The sequence below is a fragment of the Hoplias malabaricus genome, chromosome 2 (assembly GCF_029633855.1).
Source record: "Hoplias malabaricus isolate fHopMal1 chromosome 2, fHopMal1.hap1, whole genome shotgun sequence".
In the NCBI taxonomy this organism is placed as follows: Eukaryota; Metazoa; Chordata; class Actinopteri; order Characiformes; family Erythrinidae; genus Hoplias; species Hoplias malabaricus.
This window is the reverse complement of record NC_089801.1, coordinates 64,094,165-64,114,695: the sequence shown is the minus strand read 5'-3', so window position 1 is coordinate 64,114,695 and position 20,531 is coordinate 64,094,165. Positions and strand designations below refer to the sequence as shown.

The following is a 20,531-nucleotide window of genomic DNA, read 5'->3' as shown; positions in this document are numbered from 1 at the left end:
TGTAGATGAACTACACAACTGGGGGTTGTTTCACAAAGCAGGGTTTATTACGAGCTACTTAGATCAATTAAGCTCAGACCAAGCCAGCATGCCTTAGTGAGGCCCGCACAGGTTCAGCATGGGCTAGGTGGGTTCAAGATGTCCACTGGCCTCTGTCCGGAGGTACATGGTACATGGGCTTTTATGTCTTAATTTGGAAAGTTGTTGTGTTTTCATTCTGGCTGCCTATATTAGCCACATGTGTAACCCATCCTGATCTTGGAGGTCATCCATACGTGGGGCTAACATTACCCATGTAGAAACATCTCGCAGCTCCTTTCCTGTTGGATACATTTCACTTGAGGCTTAGATTATCTGAATAAACTGAGAAACCCTTCTTTGGGACACCTCCCAGGTCACTGTGAATTGAACATAAAGTGACTATATTTGTGTGAAAGACATTATGACTCCTGGTTCCATTCACTAGAACTGTACAAGAAATCTGGGTCGTTACGTGTCTCTGTAAGGACCCAGGACACATCAAATGCCCCTGGATGACTGGGTTCACATATCTACCAGTGAGACATTGGGAATTTTATAAAGTTTACGGAGTGGCCCTTTAAGGCAAATTTTTTCATCATGCGCGGGAAATCGGTGTCAAGCCGCTACGGTGGCCGAGGAAGCTCAAACGCCAGGACGAGAGAATAACAAACCAAATCGAGTAAAAAAAAAAAAAAAAAAGAATAGACAGAAAACAGGAGGAAGAGCGCCGCAATCTCTACGAAATCGCCCCGCGGTTCAGCTGTGTTTTTACCCGCCGATAGAACGGGACTCACACAGCGAAGCAGACTGAAAAGGAGAAGGAAAAGGAGGAAAATCGGCGTGTTGAGCGAATCGGGATCAGGTGAGAGAGAACGAGGGCATCGTCGCTTTCAACGTGTCCGCTCTCGGTCGCTGGCTCTTGTGTTTAAACGCGGCGAATATAACACAAAACAGAAATATGGACAGATAGAAAAAGGAACAACATCCGCTACTGTTTAGAAATGCCCCAGAATGTCACACCAGTCTAGTATTGCCTCCTCTTTTTGCCAGCTACCCGTTTCCAATTTTCCATTTCCACCTTAAATGCCCGCCAGGCGCTTGCTGCAGCATTTAAGGTGGAGTGGAAGACTGGGAAAAGAAAGCTGCCGAAATAAAGAAGGCAGTTCCAACCTCATAACCGTGTCTCTCTGGTGTCCTTTGTCGCTTCCATGTTTTATAGTTATGTCACTAACTCCGCGCCGGGAGCGGTGTTATCTGAGTGTCCTGACCGTTACACTGCGGCCAGCGTTAGGTAACGCCAAACTTCACAGCCGCTAGCTTAAAAAAATGCGGCCATGTTGGTCAAAAACGACAACAACAGAAATAAGAAAACACAGCTCGATATTCTGCAATAAACAGCAGCAGCCTGCGCACAAAGCCTTGTTGCTAAGCTAACGTTGTAGATGCTGTAACGGTAACGGTACTTGTTGCTATGTTAACGTTACCGTAGCAATGACGGTTGCTATGTCAACCCTATATAATACGTCATCTAAACTTTAACATTAATTGTTGCTATGTTAGTTGTACCCTAGTGATAATTGTTGATATATTAACGTTATCGTAGTAATATTTGATGCTACGTTAATATTACCACAGTAATATTTGTTGCTATGTAAGTGTCACCATAGCAGTATTTGTTGCTATGAGTTACGAGTTACGATAGTAATAATTGTTGCTATGTTAACGCTGTCACAGTAATACAGTTGCCTTGTTAATATTATCATGTTAATACTTGCTCCTATTTAAACATGACCATAGTAAGATTGTTGCTATGTAACTGCTAGCATAGTAATATTTTCTGTTACGTTAATGTTACCATAGTAATACTTGTTATTAATGCTGTCAAAATGGAAACATTTTGGTGTTATATAAGGTTATTATAACAACATTTGCTGCTGTTTTATTTTTACTAATATGTAATAATGGGTATTTAGACATTGGTTGCAGGGGTAATGATTGCAGCTTTGATAACATTATAGTAGCAATACTTTTATTTTGTTCCAACATTACTGTAGCAGTAACTTTACTAATTAATATGATAGGAGTAATATATCAACATTTATTACTGTATTAATTTGATCAAAATTTGGTTAGAAAGCACGTCCTACTAAACATTTTCTGAATTAGGTCAGTAAGACATGCATCGTTTTAGCGACAGACCTCTTGCCCAAGTCTCGGTCTCACAATTTCACCTGCTTCTCATCGTCTTCTCCTCTCACAGTAACCGATTCTGATCTATGCGCCATTATGATGTGTATTTGTCTTTACCATCTCATTGCCAAGCCAATCACATTGTAGTATCCGTAGCTTTAGAGTCGTCACTGTGTTTTCTTAGCTCTCACAGAGTGTGTGCCTGTTACATCTCCTTGATCATTTTGAGTAGAATATCTGTGTAGCGCACTCATTCGTCCTTTGTGTTTCTCGTCTGTCTGTTTTTTTTTTTGTTGTTTTTTTTTTCCTTCTTTTTGTGTGTATGTGTGTGTGTGTGTGTGTGTGTGTGTTCTTGTCTCTGTTGTTGTGTTGCCTTCTGTGCTGTGGTTGTGCTTTGTGTGTGTGTGTGTGTGTGTGTGTGTGTGTGTGTATTTAGGATGGAGTGGCAGCCGGATGAACAGGGTCTTCAGCAGGTGCTACTGCTGCTGAAGGATTCGCAGTCTCCAGATACGGCCACTCAAAGAGCTGTACAAGAGGTATCCTTGGAAAATATGCACAGTTGTGCATGGGAGACATTTACTACTCTAAAACTGTCTAAGAGCAGTATTTAAGTCGTCTTCATTTTACATGAGGATGGGAGGAACGTTTGAAAGACTGCATTTAAATGGATGACTTGTGCTTACAAAACAAATGCTGGTGCTTACTTTTATTTGGATTTGTAGCAGGCCTGTAAACTGTCTTTTTAGCCAGGCTAGAATACAACATTTATTTATCACCTCCAGGAATTCCAGTGGCCACTTAAAATCATCGTTTTTTTTTTTGTTTTGTTTTTTTGGAAAGGCTGTCTCCTGTCTCTACTTTTGTCTGAATTTTCCAGTGCCTCATAGCGCAAGAAACAATATAAGCAAGTCCTAAATATAATGGTAAAGATGTATTTTTCTTATTCACATGTGTTTTTTTTATTTTGGGCATTGGTGTTATGTTAAAGGCACACTGGCCTTTCCCTAAACTTATAGAGTGTAATTAATTTTCAGCATTCTTGTGAAATCAAGGGTGTGTGTGAGATAGACATGAGGTTTCCTACACTTCTCCAAGAGTTAGTGCAGTTTTTGCAGTGCTGAGCCCAGAGTAGCAACAACAGAGGCTCTGTTCTCCCTATTACAGGTCGGTGAAGTCTAACAAGGATTTTGAAGCTGTAATTATACAGTAAAATACTCTCTAGTGTTGCTTTAAAACCTGCCCTGTCATCTTCTCTGACCTGTGATTTCCTTAGCAATTCTTACAGAAACTGGAGCAACTCAATCAATTCCCTGACTTCAACAATTACCTCATATTTGTCCTCACAAGTCTGAAATCTGAAGGTGAGACTCTGCTTCTCAGAGAATTCCTCTAAATCCTTACATTCAAGGGTGTCACTGAGAAGCTTCGAGGCACTGCTTTGTGTACTGACATGAGCACTGCCTTTTCTCTCTCTTCAGATGAGCCTACTCGCTCTCTCAGTGGCTTGATTCTGAAGAACAATGTGAAAGCTCATTATCAGAACTTTCCTCCTGCTGTGGCTGACTTTATCAAGCAGGAATGTCTCAACAACATCGGAGACCCGTCGCCACTCATCCGTGCCACTATTGGTGAGTGAAGAAGAGCTGTGTGGCTCACTATTAGTGCAGAACCTAACATTTTTATTCAGTTTCATTTTGCAGACGGAGGGTTTGCATTTACCCTATTTGACCACAATGTCCTCCTATCATTGATTTAGGCTTTTTAAAGAGCCTGACCACTAGTATTAGTGGATTACCTTCTACTTTTGCTGAAATATGTATTAAATATCATCGCTAACCCTCACTCGCCTCCGTCTCTGTCTCTCATGCACACACACACACACACACACACACACACAGCTCCCGTTTCCTCTTCTACCTCTCAATCACCCTCCATTTACAGGTGCATCTCAATAAATTAGAATATCATGAAAGAGTTAATTTATTTCAGTAATACAATACAAAAAGTGAAACTTATAGATTAATTACAGACAGAGTGATCTATTTCAAGCGTTTGTTTCTTGTAATGCTGATTACAGCTTACAGCCAATGAGTACACTAACATCATTATCAGAGAATATTATTTAAAAAAATTAAATAATTATTTTTAATACAGAAATGTTGGGCTACTGAAAAGTATGTACAGTATATGCACTCAATACTTGGTCTGGGCTCCTTTTGCATGAATTACTGCATCAATGTGTCATAGCATAGAGTATGTGGCACTGCTGAGGTGTTATGGAAGCTCAGGTTGCTTTGATAGTGGCCTTCAGCTTATCTGCATTGTTGGGTCTGGTGTCTCTTATCTTCCTCTTGACAATATGCAATAGATTCTCTATGGGGTTTAGGTTAGGAGAGTTTGCTGGCCAATCAAGCACAATGATACTGTGGTTATTAAACAAGGTATTGGTACTTTTGGCAGTGTGGACAGGGGCCAAGTCCTGCTGTAAAATGATCCATAAAGCTTGTCAGAAGAGGGAAGTGTGAAGTGCTCTAAAAATGTCCTGGTAGACGGCTGCTCAGACTTTGGACGTTATATAACACAGTGGACCAACACCAGCAGATGACATGGCTTCCCAAACCCTCACTGATTGTAGAAACTTCACACTAGACTCAAGCAGCTTAGATTATGTGCCTCTCCTTCTTCCTCCAGACTCTGGGACCTTGATTTCCAAATGAACTGCAAAATTTACTTTAATCTGAAAACGAGACTTTGGACACTGAGCCACAGTCCAGCTCTTTTTCTCCTTGGTCCAGGGAAGACGCTTCTGGTGTTGTCTGTGACTCATGAGTGGCTTGACACAAGGAATGCGACAGTTGTGACTCATGTCCTGGACACGTCTGTGTGTGGTGGCTCTTGAAGCACTGACCCCAGCAGCAGTCCACTTCTTGTGGACTCCCCCACATTTTTGAATGGTCTTTTCCTGACAATACTTTCAAGGCTGCGGTTTTCCCTGTTGCTTATGCATCGTTTTCTACCACATTTTTTTTTGTCCTGCTCAATTTTCCATTAATACGCTTTGATACAGCAGGAGGGTGTCAATGACCGCCTTTTGGACATCTGTCAAGTCAACAGTCTTCCCTGTGATTGTGTAGCCTATTGAACCAGACTAAGGAACTGTTTTAAAGGCTCAGGAAACCTTTGCAGGTGTTTTGTGTTGATTATTCTAATTTTCTGAGATAATGAATTTTGGGTTTTCTTGGGCTGTAAGCCATCATCATCAGCATAAAAAGAAATAAACACTTGAATTAGATCACTTAGTTTGTAATGAATATATGTAATGAGTTTCACTATTTGTATTGAAATACTGAAATAAATTAACTTTTTGATGATAGTCTATTTTATTGAGATGTACCAGTATCTCTTAAAAAGTGGTTGAAGCTGGAACATGGAGCTGCACTGTAATGTTAATTTTTTTTATTAAAGCTTCTGTGTCTAATGCCAAAACTCTCCCTGAAACACTCTGCAAATGTAAAGATTCTAAATCAAAAATCAGTAAATTACTCTGAGATATAATTAAGGTAGGGTGTGCTGTAATGTGACACATTTGCGCTGATGTGCTCAGGTCGTAGTTGCTACGTAGACACGACTAATATAAATGTAATTTCGTTGTTTAGAAGCATTGCTAACAGGTACTTGTAATTTGGAAACTCCAGTTCTGTTCACACCTATATAGAGAGAAAACCTCATAGCTGTGAGCACAAGGTTGAGTGAAGTTTCATCTGAGTGTTTTGTCTATTTTCAACTGTTTTAACCCAAACTCCCAACTGCATTGGGCTACTGGGCTTGTTTTTTATCCCCGCCCATTTTCAGACTGTAACATCAGCAGTCAGTGACCTCCCACGGCGCCCCCTCCCTGTGGCTCTCTTAAATGCACATAAATGAACTCTGGCCTCGTATGCAAGAGTCAGCCACAGAACAGAAATTTGACAAACCACACACATCGTAATTTTGAAATTCGGCCCTCATTTTGAGATACTATCCACATTTTTAATTAGCACAGTATATGGTATCAACATAATGGCGGACAATGCTGACAAACACTAACACTGTGTCATCTGTGATATGATTCCTGATTGAAGTACTGTGAGTATTGTTAAGTAAAATTGGGATTGATTCCAACACCCCCCCGCCCCATGTCTCTCATTGTTTGTGTTTATGTGCAGGTATCCTGATCACCACTATAGCGTCTAAAGGCGAGTTGCAGACGTGGCCGGAGCTGCTGCCTCAGCTCTGTAACCTGCTCAACTCTGAGGATTACAACACCTGTGAGGTGAGCACTCAGAGTTTCACTCACTGCTTTTAACTTTGCTCCTCATGACTATGACTGAATGAATGAATGAACATATTTGTTTGTTTTCAGGGTTCATTTGGCGCTTTGCAAAAGATCTGTGAGGACTCTTCTGAGCTGTTGGATAGCGATGCTCTGAATCGTCCTCTAAACATCATGATCCCCAAATTTTTACAATTCTTCAAGCACTGTAGCCCCAAAATAAGGTCTGTGATCGTCTTACTCTCCTCCTTTTATCTGCGTATTTAGTCATCTTCCTGACATTCCTGTGCATTTCCCCTATCTAAATATCCAGATGTCTTTTCAGATACCAAAATCTGCATGTTGTTTTCAAGTGTGCCCTGTGGCGTAACGTTGTACTGAATGGACAGTTGAGCAGAGTTTGACTGGGTGCTCAGTGTGTATCACACCTTCTTTTCATTAGTTGTCTGAAAGACGTTCTGCGTAGGATGCCACATGTTGCTAGTCAGCAGATTCTTGCAGTGTTTGCTATCTCTGAGCGCCACTCATCATCCCTTCTACTGCATTAAATTAAAAACAACCAGACCACAAAGCCCTTGTAGACAACATGAGGTTTGCATTTATGCAGAGAAAGGCCGTCATTCTAAAGTCTCTGAGCTGAATAGACCAATATTAGCATCAGCTAATGTTACTAGCTGAGTTGCTTTGAAAGACGTGATGGCAAAACATAAACTTCCACTATTATTTAGTACATTTTATTCAGTGTAGTCTAACTGAGCGCAGTGGTAGCCTTTTAGTACTTCCTTTAGCATACTACACTGATTTGAACCTTTGACAGGGGCTACCACCCAGCCACAAATATCTATCAAGAAGTTCATGGAAATTGTCAAACAAAATATAGCAAATTAAATTGTTGTAAAATTGCATATAAGGACTCTCTCTCTCTCCCACTCTCATATATCCCCACAGGTCTCATGCAATAGCGTGTGTGAATCAGTTCATCATAAGCCGAGCTCAGGCTCTGATGGACAACATCGACACCTTCATAGAGGTGTGGTTATAATTAGTAACTCTAAATTCACCGCACTTCTGTGTTTGCGGTGTAATATAAAAAGTCATTATCAGTATTCCTGTCTCTCTCCTTCAGTTATATTCATCACTAATTGTTTCGCTCCCTGTTTTTAAGTCTCTGTTTGCACTGGCGGGTGATGAAGACTCTGAGGTCAGGAAGAATGTGTGCAGGGCACTGGTGATGTTACTGGAGGTCCGCATAGATCGTCTTATCCCTCACATGCACAGCATCATCCAGGTGAGACGCACATTGCATTCACACAGTTAACTGGAGGTGCATATTTACCTGTAGTTTCAACTAAAATATTTGTTTTTCTTATATAATTACTGTTGTATCTTGTGGTATTACTGCGGTTCTGAACTGGATTAGTTTATCAGGGGGATGTTTTTGCTCAAACACTGTTCAGCGTAATACAGATCCTTTTAGTTCTAAGTAAAGTGTTGTTGGGGTACAACTTCGTTGCTGGCTGCGTCTCAGTTGATGTCCAGGAGTAGTATCCAGACCCAGGCCAGACTCAGGGTGGTTTTTTTTTTGCAGAGGACAAATAATCGTATGAAACGTATGGAAACTTCAATCTGAATGGGACTACATTTATGAGCGCCTGTAACAGGAGAGACGTGGCTGATCCAGACAGAAATAAAACATAGAGTAGCTCTGTGTAAAATAAGAAACTACTCCAGGAGCCTGTTACATTTAGGGCTGACGTTCCATTTGTGCTACAAATGTGTAGAAACAATACTGTCCCCTAGTCTTTTTGTGGTGTATTACTGTACTCCAGAAGAACCCAGTTTAATTTTTGCACATTACGATAATTGCAGGGGGCTTTTTTTCATCATTTTCATTTTGGTAGTGTGCTTACGATCTGTCAGAATGGCACTGTGTATCATTTCAACATTGAACAATACGACAGAAATGCCCAGCATTGGCATTGTTAAAGCCTTTGATATATGTTAAAGATTTTACTTGTATAGGTGAAGCAAATGTAATGTGATTCGGTGGTGCCTCTCTCTCTGCTCTTCTCTCTGTTCTGTTGTATGGGTCTATTGACCTAACACGTTCCTCTCCCTGACACACAGTACATGCTCCAGCGCACGCAGGACCCCGATGAGAACGTGGCTCTGGAGGCGTGTGAGTTCTGGCTCACTCTGGCGGAGCAGCCCATCTGCAAAGAGGCTCTGTCAGGACACCTGGTCCAGTGGGTACCCCAACAATGCAACACTGTACTGAAATCTGCAGAAAGAATTATTGTTAACGATTCTGCGCTGAACCAACGCAAGCAACACTGTAGTATATTTATAGAATTTCAAGTGTCTGAGTTGCAATTTGAATGCCATTTAAGATGAAGGGGTGTGTGTGTGTGTGTTCTCTTCATAGGCTCACCCCCATCCTGGTGAATGGAATGAAGTACTCTGAGATTGACATCATCCTCCTGAAGGTGCGTGTGCTTTAGGACACACTCATTTTTCTATTTTCTGTTTCTATGTCATTTTTTCTTAAATTAATTAATTAATTAATGTCCTCTCTGTCATTGTCTGTAGGGTGATGTAGAGGAGGATGACACTATCCCAGACAGTGAGCAGGACATAAAGCCTCGTTTCCATAAGTCTCGCACAGTCACACTACAACATGAGGGTGGAGAGGGGGAGGAGGGAGAAGACATTGATGAAGATGAAGATGACGATGATGATACCCTGAGTGACTGGAACCTGCGTGAGTGATAAAGGAAAAAGAAAGGCCTGTGTGTGACAGACAAACAAATTTAAGCCTAGTTTTTGGTTGTAGCACCACTGACAGTACAACACGCAATCGTTCATGCTGAATTAAAATAGTTTAAGTATAAAATTAAACCTAAAACATAAATGTAGCCCTGTTTTTGTGGACGTTGAGCAGACATTGTAAACATTTATAATCAGTGCAGACATCAGCTAAATGTCCTATTGGTCAAACCCTTGTTTAAATGTAGCTAGTTGCAAAACTGTGATTTTAATCCTTGTGTGTGTGTGTGTGCGCAGGTAAGTGCTCTGCAGCAGCGCTGGACGTCCTGGCAAACGTGTTTCGGGATGAGCTACTGCCCCACCTGCTGCCTCTGCTAAAGGGGCTTCTCTTCCACCCAGACTGGGTCGTTAAAGAGTCTGGCATTCTGGTGCTGGGAGCCATTGCTGAGGGTCTGTATTTAAAATAGAATATTAAATAGAAGCTTGTGTTAGAATATGTAAAAAGACTTCCATGTGAAACATTATTCATTGTGTTATCGGAGGGCTCCTGGTCTAAGCGCTACTCCTGTCCCTATGTGAAGCCCCAGGCTGAAGGTCCTAAAGAGCACAATTAACCTTGCTCTCTTTTTGGGTAGCACAACTCCCAGTCCCTCATCACTGTCCATGGTGCATCTGTGAGCATGAGAATCTGTCAGCTGATGTGTCAGATCTGGGCAGTATACATTCTCCTCACGTGTTCAGGTTTTCAGTTGTGTTGGCTTAGTAGCAGTTTAAATGTCTCATGTCTCGGAGGAATGCGTTTTATATTTGACAGGTAAAATATAGATCTCCTCAAACTAATAGAAATATTAATAATAAATACATGAATGTAAATATAAAGATATGAATTAAGCACAAATACCAGGACCTATATCCGTGTAACTACTCTACAGTACAGTAAAACAGAAATAAGAGCTTCAGAGCTGACTTTGTGCTTCTCCAAATGTTAGCCCATTTTTTTTGTTTGTTTTTTGTTTTTTTTTGTCACCCTTATCTGCAGATATATAATTCCAATATCAAAGTGCATCACTAATATATGTATCATTTAGACAAGTACTTTCTTGTTTACAACAACATGTCGTGTGTGTGTGTGTGTGTGTAGGCTGTATGCAGGGAATGGTTCAGTACCTGCCCGAGCTGATCCCTCACCTGATCCAGTGTCTGTGTGATAAAAAGGCTCTAGTTCGCTCCATTGCGTGCTGGACACTCAGCCGTTACGCCCACTGGGTGGTCAGCCAGCCGCCGGACGCCCACCTCAAACCACTCATGACTGAACTCCTCAAACGCATCCTGGACGGAAACAAGAGGGTGCAGGAGGCAGCTTGCAGGTGTGTGTGTTTGTGTGTTGAGCATCTTAATATTAAACTCAGCTATACGAATATATCTCAAATCTAGTGATGTATAAAATCCTACAGATCCTAGTTTGTTTCAAGCTACGAGTTAGAATCTTTATCACAAATGATAACATGCTATGGTAGACCATAAGTCAACACAATTATTTAGTTTGACTATGTTTAGGGGTGTTTACATTCAACATAGTTTTTCCAACATGGTTATTAAGGACAACAATGTGTGTTTAATATTAATGTCTTTTCTTTTCTTCATCCCCCTCCAGTGCGTTTGCCACTCTGGAGGAGGAGGCCTGTACGGAGCTGGTTCCGTACCTCAGCTTTATTCTGGACACACTGGTATTTGCCTTTGGAAAATACCAGCACAAGAACCTGCTGATCCTCTACGATGCCATCGGCACTCTCGCTGACTCTGTAGGACACCACCTCAACCAGCCGGTAACACCAACAGCTGTCTTAACTAATGGGATTAATTATCAACACACTGTAATTGACAATATTATTAACATAGTCCCTTTGTTTCTGCACTGACTGTGAGTAGGAGTACATCCAGAAGCTGATGCCCCCTCTGATTCAGAAATGGAACGAGCTGAAGGATGAGGATAAAGACCTTTTCCCCTTGCTGGAGGTGAGATACAGACTGGCTCTGGTAGAGCAGAGCCACAGATCTGTTGCTTTAACTCCAGATAGCCCACTAACAATGTTCTGTAAATATTGCATGCAAAAGAGATGACATCTTGATGATGATGAATTACGTTTTATATATTGTAGCACATCTGAATAGTGTGAGAAGTATTGTCTGGCAGTAAGTTGGACTTAAACTGGGGGAGGGGAAACTGTATATCAGTCAGGAAAAAAAAAAAAAATTATTGAATCCCTGCTCTTTCCAAAAACATTCCTAATCCATCTAAAGGTGTTTTTATATTTGTCATCTTTGGTGGGATTAAAATGGGCCCTGGTGTGATTTGCTCTGTGGTTCATTAGAATAAGCGCAAATACTTCCTTTTGTTTTGCACACAAAACAAGCAGACCGAGACCAACAGAGCAGACAGGTCTCAGTTCCTTTCTAACCATTTCTGGTGCGGTTTATTTTAATATACCGCCAAAGGCATCAAAACAAAACAGACACAGGATGTGAAGTCCCTTACTTTCTGGAGCAGGGGAATTTCTGGTGCTGTTTTGACTCCTTTAGCTATTTCACCACCTCCTGCTGTTTCCAATTGGTACACAACCCTGATAAGGGCATTCAGCAGTGTGTTGCATTGTCTGAAAAACATTCATTTATTTGTTTGTTTGCCGATTGTGATTTTTTTTTAGTGTGAATGCTACGCAAACCAGGACAAAATTAAAATGAATTTAATTTTTTTTGGTTTGTTATGGAGGGACCCAAACTATAAGTATAAACACACACTAAGAAATGTAGTGGACATTCATTTACAAGGTGCATTTCATATCATGGTCGCTAGAGGTCAGTACAGGAGAGGTGAAAAACAAGGGGACACGTCAATTATTTTTTTTAGCGTCTACGCTTCTGCTTTTATTCAGCGCTAACAGTAAAATATCACACCGCTGTGATATCACGTCAGTCGCTTTTGGAGAAGAGTTGTTATAATCTGTGATTATTAGTGATCATTTCCTGCTTCTAGGATTCATGTAGCCTCACACGCTTCTGTTTTCATGGTGCCCATGAGTGCAGGGCTACAAAAGTAGAAATCAGAAAGTGTTTAACAGCTGGTGTGAAACTGAAGCTTACACAAGTTATCTGTTCTTTTAGAACTGTGAAACTGTGAAAGATGTATTTTCAGCACTGAAAATTTGCATATTCATTAAATAGTTTTTGACCTGTTGTTGTTTTCAGCTGTGTTGTTGCAGGATTTCTCATCTGCGCATGTTGTGTCTCTGCAGTGTTTGTCGTCAGTGGCCACGGCTCTTCAGAGCGGTTTCCTGCCCTACTGCGAGCCTGTGTACCAGCGCTGCGTCACACTGGTGCAGAAAACCCTGGCTCAGGCCATGGTGAGAACACTTTTGGAGGGACTTTATAGAGCACAATGAAATGCACACTGTACAAAAAACAACAGGTTTATTGCAGGGGTTTCCTCCTTCTGAATTCTCTCAAAACTGAACCGCTGACACACATCAGTACAGTCACCTCTACAGGTGTCTCTGGTCATGATTTCCGAAACGAAAACAAGTTTCACATCCTCCACAGAGAACACATTTCTGCACATTTTGAAAAGCACAGTCACGGTTGGTTTATTTAACTTAGAAACCTTAACCTGGGTTGTACGTACAGATAGTAAAGTCCTATTCATCAGTTTCTTTAACACACACACACTCTCACTCACTGTTTCTCACACACATTGTTAAATCTTCTCTTTATTCTTTGGTTGGTAGATGTACAGTCAGCAGCCGGACCAATACGAGGCCCCTGATAAGGACTTCATGATCGTGGCTCTGGATCTGCTGAGCGGATTGGCTGAGGGCCTTGGCGTACATGTTGATCAGCTGGTTGCTCGCAGCAACATCATGACTCTACTCTTCCAGTGCATGCAGGTTTGTGTGTGTGTTAAAGCCCCTTTCACACACACATTGTAACCCAGAAATGTTTCAGAATGTACCCTAAGGAGATGTATGTGTGAATGCAGACACCTGTAACATTTGTGCACTTTACACTGACTTTATCCTCAAAGTGCCCTAGTAAACACCAGGTAAAGTCAGTAAATTGAGCGGCTAATGTCCCAGAGTATTGCACTGTATCTTCTTCACTTTCTGCACAGGAGCCGTCCCATGCCTAAAGCGTGCAAAAAGTTTGTGCAAGAATACATCTGACACTGAAAATCTCCCACAGTCCACTGCATGTGTGATTGCACCACTCCAGGGAAACTCTGAACCTTATACTTCGGAGTTTCTCTGGTGTTTCTCAGAATCCATGGAATTTTGGAGATGTAGGTTAACTGTCTTTGTGTTTATCTCTTCAGGACACGATGCCGGAGGTGAGACAGAGTTCTTTCGCTTTGCTGGGCGACCTGACCAAAGCCTGCTTCCCTCACGTAAAGCCCTGCATCGGTAAGAACACCCATTTTTCTGCTCGCTTGTCCATCTGTGAAGTGCTGAAGTGAGTATTCACTCTGAGAGCCATCATATTAAGCAGAGACCTTCAAAAAGTACGGGTCCTGAAGAGAGATTTATAACATATGCATGGTTTTGTTTTTGTTGACTTATTGGGATCTGAATTATGCTCATCAGATGATACATAAACAGATGTGGTAGTTATAAACAGGCAGACACTAACTCATGCTGGTGTTTTTTCTTATTTCTCTTTCTCTGTGACACAGTCCTCTGTTAGTGTTGTTCAATGAGTATTTTTGGACACTGTTCGAGCCCTCTTTTAAATGTCTGTGTGTGTGTGTGTGTGTGTGTGTGTGTGTATCTCTGTGTAGCTGAGTTCATGCCGATTTTGGGAACAAACCTCAACCCTGAGTTTATCTCTGTGTGTAATAACGCTACGTGGGCCATTGGAGAGATCTGCATGCAGATGGGTGAGCTGTTGTTTAGTTGCTCTGTTGTTGTTTGGTTAAATATACGAATAATTTTAACTTGAAATCATTCAGATGCCCTACTGAGCTGTAATAGGGAGAACAGAGCCTTTGTTGGTGCTGCAGAAACTGCACTATGTAACTTTGGGAGGAGGATAGGAAACCACACTTCCCCCTCCGTCTCCCTCTCTTTTGATTTCAGGACAGTGCTATATAAGGCAAAAATACCAGATCTTACTTAGTGTTCCTTTAACAACAGAGAAACCTGTAACACTCTAGCTGGCATTAGCCAGAACAAAGAAAGATACTCCATTCTCAGTGTTAATGCAGACATTTCAAATGAACACTTAGTGGATGGTTCACTGAAGAGAATTTTTAAGGTCACTACAACATACTGTAATGTTTGCTACTATTAGTAGACTTGTTTTCAGTTTCTCTGTCTCTCTCTCTCTCAGGTGTGGAGATGCAGCCATATGTCTCTCTGGTCCTTCCTCACCTGGTGGAGATCATAAACAGACCCAACACCCCAAAGACCCTGCTGGAGAACACCGGTATTACACCTTAGACACATCAGCTGCCGTTTACATTCACATCATCATAAATGCACCAATGGAAATGCTCCAAATCTTGCTCCATAAACATAAACCTTTAAATATTAAGAATTATTATTATTTTTTGCCATTATTTCAAAACAAACCCTTCACTATGAACAGACTGAAATAGTGGACCCAAAATGATCATGTATTTCTGGCTACAGTGGAAATATTAATGCTTGTAAGATGGTTGTATACATATATCTCTCTCTCTCTCTCAATGGTCCACAGCCATCACGATTGGTCGGCTGGGCTATGTGTGTCCACAGGAAGTTGCTCCAATGTTGCAGCAGTTTATCAGGCCCTGGTGGGTTTATATGAACACCTTGTTTACAGAATCAATTTGCCTGTGTTTTTGGAAGTGTAAGTTCTAAATGTGGGGTGTGTGTTTGGTGCGCAGGTGTACGTCATTAAGAAACATCCGAGACAATGAGGAGAAGGATTCTGCCTTCAGAGGCATCTGTGTGATGATTGGTGTAAATCCTGGAGGAGTGGTGCAGGTGAATAAAAGCCTCTCACTTTCTCGCTCTTACTTCTTTTTCTCTCCTTCATCTCTCTTTCACTTCATCTTTCTTTCTTTCTCTCGTCTCCTTTGCTCTTTTCTCTCTCTCACTATTTGCTTTCTAGTTCCCTTTCTTTCTCCCTCTCTCGCCCGTCTCCTTTTATTCTTTCTCCCTCATCATGTTTTCACTCTTAACCTTTTTTCTCTCTCTGTCTCTCGTGTGTGTGTGTGTGTATATTCCTTCATACAGTTTTTCTCCTCTCTCCTGTTCAGGATTTCATCTTCTTCTGTGATGCAGTGGCCTCCTGGGTCAGTCCTAAAGATGATCTCAGAGACATGTTCTACAAGGTAAAACCCCAGGTTATTAATCCCATGTGAATGGACATGTGGGGGATTCCCCTGAATTCCCCTGAATATCTCGAGGGATATCTAGGTTTACACATAGCTGGCTAACATTTTACTTTTTTTAAATAATGTTTGTGTGTGTGTAGATCCTGCATGGTTTTAAGGATCAGGTCGGAGAGGAGAACTGGCAGCAGTTCTCAGAGCAGTTCCCGCCAGTCCTGAAGGAACGGCTCTCCGCCTGCTACGGCGTGTAGCCCCACCCTCCTCCACACAGCACAGTCCTGCGCTGTCAGGTCAGTCACACTCACAAATGAAACTGCAGGGAAGCATCGGGGAGGAAGTCATTTAAATACATTTTTCTAAAGAAACGTGTGACTAATTCACATGCGTCTATTTTCTATATATCAAGCTACAATGTATTTGGTCTAGAGTAGCACATCCTTTTATGGGGGCCATGGCTGAATATAGTGTGCCAGGCTCTGTGTAGAGTGGAGTTTCATTAAGAGAGAGATCACGACTGATTGTGTTTAAATGCATTTAGGGCACTGTAAAAGTTGTTGAGTGAGTTGTTATTAGTGTTTTTGCAATTTAGTTTAAGTCAAGATTATAGTGTATGATGAAAGATTTAAAGTATTGTGATTATGATCATTTTTGCCATAATGGCCACCCCCAGTTCAGAAATTTCTCCACAAAAAGCTGTGGTCACATTTGAACTTTGCAGGCGTACATTTTGGTCCAACTGGTTATAATGTGCACAAACTGCATTGGTCTATCGATATATCGTGATTATACTGTATCATTCAATCATTCATTCATTGTCTGTAAGCGCTTATCCAGTTCAGGGTCGCGGTGGTTCCGGAGCCTACCCAGAATACACCCTGGAGGGGGCGCCAGTCCTTCACAGGGCAATACACACTCACACATTCACTCACACCTATGGACACTTTTGAGTAGTCTATCCTACTTTTGGACCATGGGAGGAAACAGAACACCCAGAGGAAACCCATGCTGACACAGGGAGAACACACCAAACTCCTCACACACAGTCAACAGGAGCAGTGTGACGTCCCTGGAGCTGTGTGACTGAGACACTACCTGCTGCACCACCATGCCGCCCATATACTGTATCTCAGTACACCATAATATCTTGATGTATCGATACATCAATGCAGTTTGTGCACGTTATAAACAGTTTATAAAGTTCTTAGCATATACATTTTTGTGCTTTATATGTGGGTGCTATTAGTATAAAGCCCTGCCCCTTCAGGTCATGGCCGGAGCAGCAGCACTGTAGATCCAGGGTGCAAATTTGGACAAACTTGAACTTGGTGCTCATTTTCGTTCGCAAAATGTACTCACCCTGGATATCAGCAGTCACAAAATTGCCCAATGTTAAAAATGAAAATGAATTCTATTAAAATGAATGGGAGTTTCGTTGTGAGTATCGCTGACTAATGTCTGGTGTGACCACACCTGAAGACTTGAGACAATGTTGACTAATGCAGGAAATTACACTGTGCTTGAAATAAGAAAAATCCCACTCTTTTTTTTAAAAACAATAAATAAATCCTTCTCATTAAGTTGTAAACTGTGTTATTTCAATCTCCTCTCTTTATTTATTTCTTGCTCTTTTTATTTTATTTTATATTTTTCCCCAGCTGAATCTTTAGGAGGGTTAACCGGGGGGGAACTCATCCATCTGTGTATTGCACTGCCCTGATCGTGGGGAAGAGGGATGCGACTGGCCGCTCCGCCTGACGGACAGACCCCACTCCCTGTGTGTCCATGAGGGTGGGTGGGAGGGAGGGAGGGGGGAGGGGACTCCTCTAGTTAACTGTGGAATGCACCCAGTCATGGGGGAAATCAACCTAAAAACAATTTTTTTTAGGGATGAACGAAAGATAGAGTAATGAGAGAGAAACTTTAAAGCGAATGAGCAGGAGGGAGGGAGGTGGTAGGTTAAGAGGGAGGTTACAGATGTTATATCTGGCAACGTTGTGATAAAAGGCTCTACATTAGGGAGGGACGCTGGACAGCAATCCTTTAAAAATAAACCACACTTTTTTTTTTCTTTTTCTTTTCTTTTTTCTTTTTTTTTCTTTTAAAAGTCAATCCCAGGCATTCAAATTTACACATCCTCACAGACGGGCTGACCCTGGACATATTCGCTGGTACATTTGCAATAAGCAAACAGACAGCACATGGCGCTGTTCTGAAATTAGCATAATCAGGCTTAGAAACTGAGACTGTAAAAAAGGCTAGTTTTTTAATTAAACATAAAAAAATAAACTACCAAAACAAGAACAAAGAAAAAAAAACGGTTAATACACAGTCTTCGGTTTATTTCCATAATTTCTTTCCAACAGGTTTATCTTCGTAGATCGTTATCCTCTGCTGCTTTCTTCCGCTTGTCGTCTCTGGTTTCTCTTTCCCAGTACTCGCGCTGTTTCGTTTACTTGTTTTAATTTGTCGTCTCTCAGTTCTGGAACGTGCCGTTAGCTAGTCAGTAGTTTTGTTTTCTCTTCCTGGGCTTGATCATTGTCTGCAAAACATGTCATGTTAATCATTGTCAAAATACAGTTGGAGTAATGCAGAGACCATGACCTGTGTTTGTATGTTTGTGTGCGACTGTGTACATGTGTAACTGTGTTTTTGTTTTGTTTTTATTTCTGTTTTTTTTTTTTTTTGCTTTGTTTGTGTGTTATGAATTAATAGGTTTATTGTTCTAAGGTACATTATTACACTTGACTCCTGGACCCCTATTGACCTCTAAACTGTGACCAACTTGTGTGTGTGTGTGTGTGTGTGTCTGGGTGGGTGTTAGTGTCACAAGTGTTTGTGAATGCGTGCGAGTGTCTGTGCTTTTTTGTGTGTGAGAGAGAGAGTATTTGTACCGATAACTATTGATGCCATATTGATAATTCATGTAGTGATTTAATTCTCTCATACAGCACACCACACCTATATCAAATATAGTTTTACAAGATTGACATTTCATTTTTTTTATTTTGCTGCTATTGCTGTTTTTTTTTTTTTTTTACCTTTTTTCATCAGTGAATTTAAAATGCATCATTGAACATTGAATGGAAAGATATTAGTAAAAACATAAACATGATTTAAATTGGAATTAAATGGTCTCCTTATGCACTTTCCCTATTGTTTTTTTTTGTTTTGTTTTGTTTTTTTATTTTTTTTATTTTATTTAATTTATTATACAATTTTTTTGTATGAGGATTTAATGCCGAAACGTTTACCAATTAAATACAACTTGTGGACTCATCTTCTCGTTTTGTTGATGTTGTGGTGTCTGTTTTTGCTGGGAATATGAGCAAATGAAAATGAAAATTCAGCAGGCTGAAGAATGGAGGTACGGAAGTGTGTTCTGTGTGCCATGTTGCCGCAGGAGTGTGTGTAAATGTCTGCAAGGATTCTGAAAAGTTTCAGAAAAAATTTCTCCTCGATGTGAGGAAAAAAGATGAATGATAATAAAGATATAATAAATTAATTGGGGTTTTAGTGCGTTGAAGGAGAATGCAAACCGCCCAGATCTGTCAAATCATCCAACAGATACCCAGGCAAGTTAAAACCTGAGCAAGGGATGGGGTGGTCCTAGCCACCCAGACAATAAAGACGACAGTGCTCTCTAGGACTCCTGAAAACCAGTGTAAACATTTTTTAAATGGTGGGTGGGTTAAGTAATTTTACACATACAAACAAGTGTGTCCTTTCAGATATTTTTGTAAAAAAAATTGCTCCTTCATTGGAATAACGAGGCTATTACATCTGTTACGCTGAAGAGACGCAAGACTGGTGTCAGCCCCACAAAAAAAAAAAAAAAACTCTAAACCAGCCACTGGGTAATGGTTTGTCTTAAAATTACAGATTCAAAATCATTGTTATGCTCCACTGAGCTGTAAAAGTGAGAGAAGTGTCTCTTGTTGCTACTCTGGGTTCAACACTGTAGAAACTGCACTATGTAATTTTGATGGAGAGTAGGAATATGGTGGTGTGTTCTTTTCAGAATGTTAAATGTTTGTGTTATTTATATACTTATCAACACACCAATAAGCCATAACATTATAACCACCCCTCCTTACAATGGCACCTCTACATTGATGACCATAGAGGAGCACTTGATAGGTCTGAAGTTACAGACTGGATCAGACACAGCAGTGCTGCTTGAGTATCTGAACACTTTCCACTCTATGAGACACTCCTCCCTCTTTGGTCCACCTGTCGCTGCACAGTGTTTGTGGGTTGTCCTCTAGTCTTATTCCTAGGACACAAGACACTGTCGGCTGGATGTTTTTGGTCAGTGGACTATTCACAGTCCAGCAGTGACACTGATGGGTTTAAAAACTCTTATCAACCTTGCTGTGTCTGATCCACTGGTACCAGTGCAACACACTACACCACCATTGAGTCAGTGTCAGTGAGAATGGACAGTGGGTGTAGAAACAAGAAGGTGGAGATAATATTTTACAGGTTATTGATATATGTTTTCCCACTGATATGTTTTATTTCTCACATGCTTCTGTGGTCTGACTGCTTCATCACATGCTGCTCAGTTTACAGCGTTTGGAAGAGTGTTGTCTTTGCATAAAAGTTGCTTCTGTCTTGTGGTTTGTGTCTGTATTTGGTGGATCACGTGTGTGCGTCTCATCTTGTTTTGCATGCTTTATATTCTGTGGTGGACTGTAATATGACTCAGACATAGCACAGGAAAGAGAGGAAGGCAGTAATTTATTAAAATATCTCTCTCTCTCTGTCTCTCTCTCTCTCTGTCTCTCTCTCTCTCTCTTTCTTTCTTGAGTGTAATTATAAAGTCACATACTCTAGACCCCCATCTCTGGATTCTGAGAGAAGGAAGCAGCTAGA

At 41.0% G+C, this 20,531-nt stretch overlaps 1 protein-coding gene across 1 annotated transcript; it reads left to right on the top strand.

The window, feature by feature from the left end:
- Positions 1–731: 731 nt before the first annotated feature.
- On the top strand, positions 732–17,443 carry tnpo2b (transportin 2b). The gene is made up of 25 exons (XM_066660809.1): positions 732–883; positions 2,648–2,747; positions 3,497–3,572; positions 3,690–3,839; positions 6,417–6,523; positions 6,614–6,747; positions 7,472–7,553; positions 7,689–7,811; positions 8,651–8,769; positions 8,949–9,009; positions 9,113–9,284; positions 9,587–9,739; positions 10,431–10,656; positions 10,944–11,115; positions 11,219–11,305; positions 12,583–12,690; positions 13,072–13,230; positions 13,656–13,743; positions 14,118–14,216; positions 14,669–14,764; positions 15,038–15,113; positions 15,207–15,306; positions 15,582–15,656; positions 15,800–15,946; positions 17,312–17,443. Exons 2-24 carry the CDS (start codon positions 2,649–2,651, stop codon positions 15,905–15,907), a joined length of 2,670 nt encoding a protein of 889 aa, XP_066516906.1. The 5' UTR covers positions 732–883; position 2,648; the 3' UTR covers positions 15,908–15,946; positions 17,312–17,443.
- The last annotated feature ends 3,088 nt before the right edge of the window (positions 17,444–20,531 follow it).